This window comes from Xenopus tropicalis, chromosome 8 (assembly GCF_000004195.4).
Source record: "Xenopus tropicalis strain Nigerian chromosome 8, UCB_Xtro_10.0, whole genome shotgun sequence".
Lineage (NCBI taxonomy): Eukaryota > Metazoa > Chordata > Amphibia > Anura > Pipidae > Xenopus > Xenopus tropicalis.
The window spans coordinates 114,788,586-114,793,161 of NC_030684.2; the positions used below are offsets into that span (position 1 = coordinate 114,788,586).

Genomic DNA, 4,576 nt, shown 5'->3' on the forward strand with positions numbered 1-4,576 from the left:
CCTAGTACATTGGTGCTAAGAGCAGTGCCCCCCCCCTAGTACATTGGTGCCCAGCAGCAGTGCCCCCATAAGTCAGTGTGCCCCGCAGCCCCCCCTAGTACATTGGTGCCAAGAGCAGTGCCCCCCTAGTACATTGGTGCCAGTAACAGTGCCCCCCTAGTACATTGGTGCCCAGCAGCAGTTTTACTTCTGCTCTCCGGCGGCTCCGTATCCCTCACGAGTGACGCCTCTGCACTTCTCCCTACACGCGAATGCACACAGGCCCTTTTATAAGGTTGCGCCCCGTGCGTACTGACGTCACCCGTACACACGGGGCGCAACCATGTAGCTGACCAATGACAGGGCCCGGGTTTTATATTATAGTATTACATCCAACTAAGAGCCAGAAGCCCTTCGCTTTTACAGAAATTGCTGAAAGAGAGGGGGGCGACGAACCAATCACAAGCCCCTCTGTACGGCCCAATCAGAATCCTGGTTACGTCCCGCAGACTGCTGGGAGGAGTCGAGCGTTGGAAAGTGCAGGGAGGGAGCGGAGCGGGGGTCTCAGTAGCTTTCTTGCTCTGTGCGCTGGGACAGCTGCAGGAAGTGTGAGCAGTTGCCGTGCTGGCACCCCGGGGCCCCACAGCCTACCCCATGGAAGGGCCACAGCGGCACTGGGCACTCGGCATTAGCGCTATCTTCCCCAGCTGAAGGGCTAAGTGTACCCTCGCTGCCTTACCGGGGTGTCCTGCCATGTTCCCTCGCCCTCTATACCAGCTGCCCAAGAGCTACCAGATGGGCGCATCTCCCCTGCCCAGCGGGGGGTCCGTCGCCCTGCGCAGAATTGCGTCTCTCCCGCTCTCCCGAGCAGCCCGTAGCCACAGCGCCCTGCTGCCCTCCATGCTCATGTTTGGGGTAATCGTGGCTTCCAGCGGCTTGCTGCTCATGATAGAGCGGGGCATCCTGGCCGAGGTGAAGACGCCTCCCCCCCGGGGGGACTTGGTATGGCGGAGCAGAGCGGCGGGGGAGAGTGCGGAGATGGAGCATCACATTCTGCGGGACATCAGGAACCGCACCCTGCGCTCAGTCTGCGCCCAGAGGAACATGCCCCACAGTATCTGGCAGCTCCCCGCCAGCCAGCGCCGGACCCTGCTCAAACACATCCTAGTCAGTGACAAGTACCGCTTCCTGTACTGCTATGTGCCCAAGGTGGCCTGCTCCAACTGGAAGCGAGTACTGAAGGTGCTGGGGGGCTCCCTGCCGAGCACCGATGTGAAGCTGAAGATGGATCACAAGAGCGACCTGGTGTTCCTGGCGGATCTCAGCGCGGAGGAGGTGCGCTACCGGCTGCGGCACTACTACAAGTTCATGTTTGTCCGGGAGCCCATGGAGAGGCTGCTCTCCGCCTATAGGAACAAGTTCGGGGAGATCAAGGAGTACCAGCAGCGCTACGGAGTGGAGATCATCCGGCGCTACCGCAAGCAGGGGGGCAGCTCCGCGGGGGACGATGTCACTTTCCCCGAGTTCCTTCATTACCTGCTGGATGAGGATCCGGAGAGGATGAACGAGCACTGGATGCCCATCTACAACCTGTGCCAACCCTGCGCCCTCACCTATGACTTCATCGGCTCCTATGAGCGCCTCAGGGAGGATGCCAACTATGTGCTGCAGAGGGTCAAGGCCCCCCCATTCATCCAGTTCCCAGAGAGACAAGCATGGTACAAGCCAGTCACTAGGGAGAGCCAGGATTACTTTCTGTGCAACACCCCCAAGGGCCTCATCCGGGAGCTGCTGCCCAAGTATATCATGGATTTCTCCCTCTTTGCTTATCCCCTTCCCAATATCACTAGTGAGTACTGTAGGCAGTGAGACTTGGCCCCAACCATCCTGTTACAGTGTGTACAATATACTGCACAAAGCCAGTGTGGGTACTACAATCCGGCTGCACACCCCTAGGCACAATTGCTACAGGGGCATCTGCCACCGCTTCCTGGGCACGCCATTGGGAAAATATCCTGCACTTTACATTAACCAAAAGTCATGTCCCTCCTGTTGCAGTGACACACAAGCCCTGGCCTTGTCTGTGCACTTTGGCACAATCATTTATATTTTCTTTCTTAAGCAGAAATAATATGTTTAGTACCTTGTGGGTCTTATCCAGATTATAATACTGCTAATTGCACTTATACATGCAAAGATAATATTTCAATGGTATGTATTTACAGGGCAATTAAATCAAATCCCTGAAGATAATTAGGTTGTATACTTATACACAGAGCTACAGAATGCCTGTAAGGGCACATTTACTGTATAGTAAGGGTACATTATACATACAGTCCCAATTACTTGTGGACTTTAGCCTGGCTATTGGGCCGTGTGTAGTTGAGAATAGTAGGAATAGTGCCTGCAACATGTAATGGGATTCCGCTGGCACATTTCATTTGGCTGAGAAAAACCCAATATCCCAGTGCCACCTGTTATTCACTACATCTCTGCTGGTTTTTAGTCGAAAGATGCCCTTCACATTAATGACAACTGGCACAAATGGGTATTAAGCATTCCGTATGGCATTGCTCAAAGGACTTTAGTTGTGCGCTAAGTGCGTGTGTAAATCACATGCCAAGGAATATGGATTAAAGCCATTGAGTTCCAATGCAGAGTACCCCTTCCAGCTCTCAGAACCGATTACACTTATAGTTGCACCGGCAGCATTCATATGGAAATGTGATTTTTATGCAAATAAACTGCCACTATAGTATGGAATGTAGGGTTTCATATATTTTTTTTTTCTTTGGACTGTTTTCTTGCCACGCTATTGAAATGAGCATGTGAGGACCTGCCTGGGGTGGGGGGGACAAGGTTGCACTAAGCTGCATCACCTTCTGACCCCCCTCTGTACTCCCTTGTGCTCTGCTTGCTCTTTCAATGTTTGCAAAACACAGTTCCGTGCACATACTGTGCCATTTTATTTATATATATATATTCAATGATCATTGCTCTTTTGGAACAGGGACACATTTTTTAGTTTCTATGTACCCGCAAGCTTTCATGTACAGGAATTGCATTGTATATACTGTTTCTTTTAGCATGCCTGGAGAACTTTCCTACTCCAGTTCATAGGACCAAAGCTTTATTGAAGAGCACAAACTTAAAATGTTGCTGTATATTTTATACAAAACCATTGTCCTATTTTTCTACTATATGATATTTCTTCTATGAAGCCCCCAGATTGGCCTCAAAAAGAGACAGCACCTTCATCCCCATTGTGTAATGCCGGGTATTTGTCATGAATTCTTGTTACATTGCTATATTATTTAACGTGACATCCTTCAGTATATCATCGTATTAAGTGTCATTGTTATGTAGGTGTATGAATGTTCTGCAAACGTGTTGAAAAAATGATGAAGAATCCACTTCAGTGAGATGTGACTTTTCCTTCTTGCTGTATCTGATGGACTAAAGGCCCTCCATGCTATGTATTTGTATGTGGCCTCAGGGCCTTTATTTTGTGTCACGCAGATGTTCCAGGCAGGCCTCCTCTTGTGTTAGCTCTGCACAGTGTTTTCTTAAGCGTCCTGTGTGTAACTCCTTCACTGCCTGGGGCCTCTGAAATTCTTCAGCTGCAGACGCGCTTAGTGCTTACTCAGCAAGAAATAGGGTGCTTTGTCTCAGGACTAGTGAAAATGGGAATTGTTATTTATGCAGCTTCCCGTTATGGTTGTGTAAGGCAGAATTCATTATTTTTTTCACTAAAGGGGAAGTCTCGTTTAATTTACTTTTAGTATGATATAGACTGCTATTTTAAGACAGTTTGTTAACTTTAACTTTTCTTTCTCTGATATTTAAAATGCTAGCTGGTTTTTGGGTTAGCAGCACCAAGCACCCAGACAGTAGATTATCCTGCCGCTTGTTTTTTTTTTTTTTTTTTTTTTACATTCCTTGTCTGTGTATTCAAACTTTCACCTATACACCTTCTATAATCTTTCCTTTAAACCAGTAATTGGTTTCGAGGTTAGAAGGGGGTAGAAGCGGTCTCTAACAACCATAATTGCAAACTGGTGAGCTGAAGAAGAAAGAGTTAAATAATGCATAATAATCAGAGAGTGAAACTAGAGCTCACCACAGTTCACAAGGGTGAAATTCCACTGCTCTCTGTTCATTTTTACTGAATATTGGGAATATTTATCAGTGGGTGAAAGGGAGTTCACCCCTTGCTAAATACACCTTTATAACCCCATAACAATGAATAAAGAGTGATGAAAATTTACCCTGGCAAACTGTGTTGAGCTCTAGCCCATTTCTTTCATAGGAACCCGTTAAAATATCATAGATATCTATGTTTGTATTGTGGAAATTGGGGAAACCTTTTATTAGGGGTGAGCTTATAAAGAAATGCATCTTGATGATTTTAACCACAGGCTGTGCAGTCCTACAGAGAGACATTGCTATAGGCAGTATGGGGGGGGGTCCAGTTTGTTTGGTCATTCTTTGCACCAGCACTTTGCCAAGTCATGTATAGCTGAAAGTATGAAGCATTTTATTCCACACCAACAGTGCCAGCAATGAATTGTGCTGCTGGGTAAATGAATGGGTGCCA

The 4,576-nt window shown here is 48.0% G+C and overlaps 1 protein-coding gene across 1 annotated transcript; it reads left to right on the forward strand.

Moving 5' to 3' along the window:
* The first annotated feature begins 394 nt into the window (after window positions 1-394).
* On the forward strand, window positions 395-4,094 carry chst14 (carbohydrate (N-acetylgalactosamine 4-0) sulfotransferase 14). Its single transcript, XM_004917304.4, has one exon. It carries the CDS (start codon window positions 733-735, stop codon window positions 1,846-1,848), a length of 1,116 nt encoding a protein of 371 aa, XP_004917361.1. The 5' UTR covers window positions 395-732; the 3' UTR covers window positions 1,849-4,094.
* The last annotated feature ends 482 nt before the right edge of the window (window positions 4,095-4,576 follow it).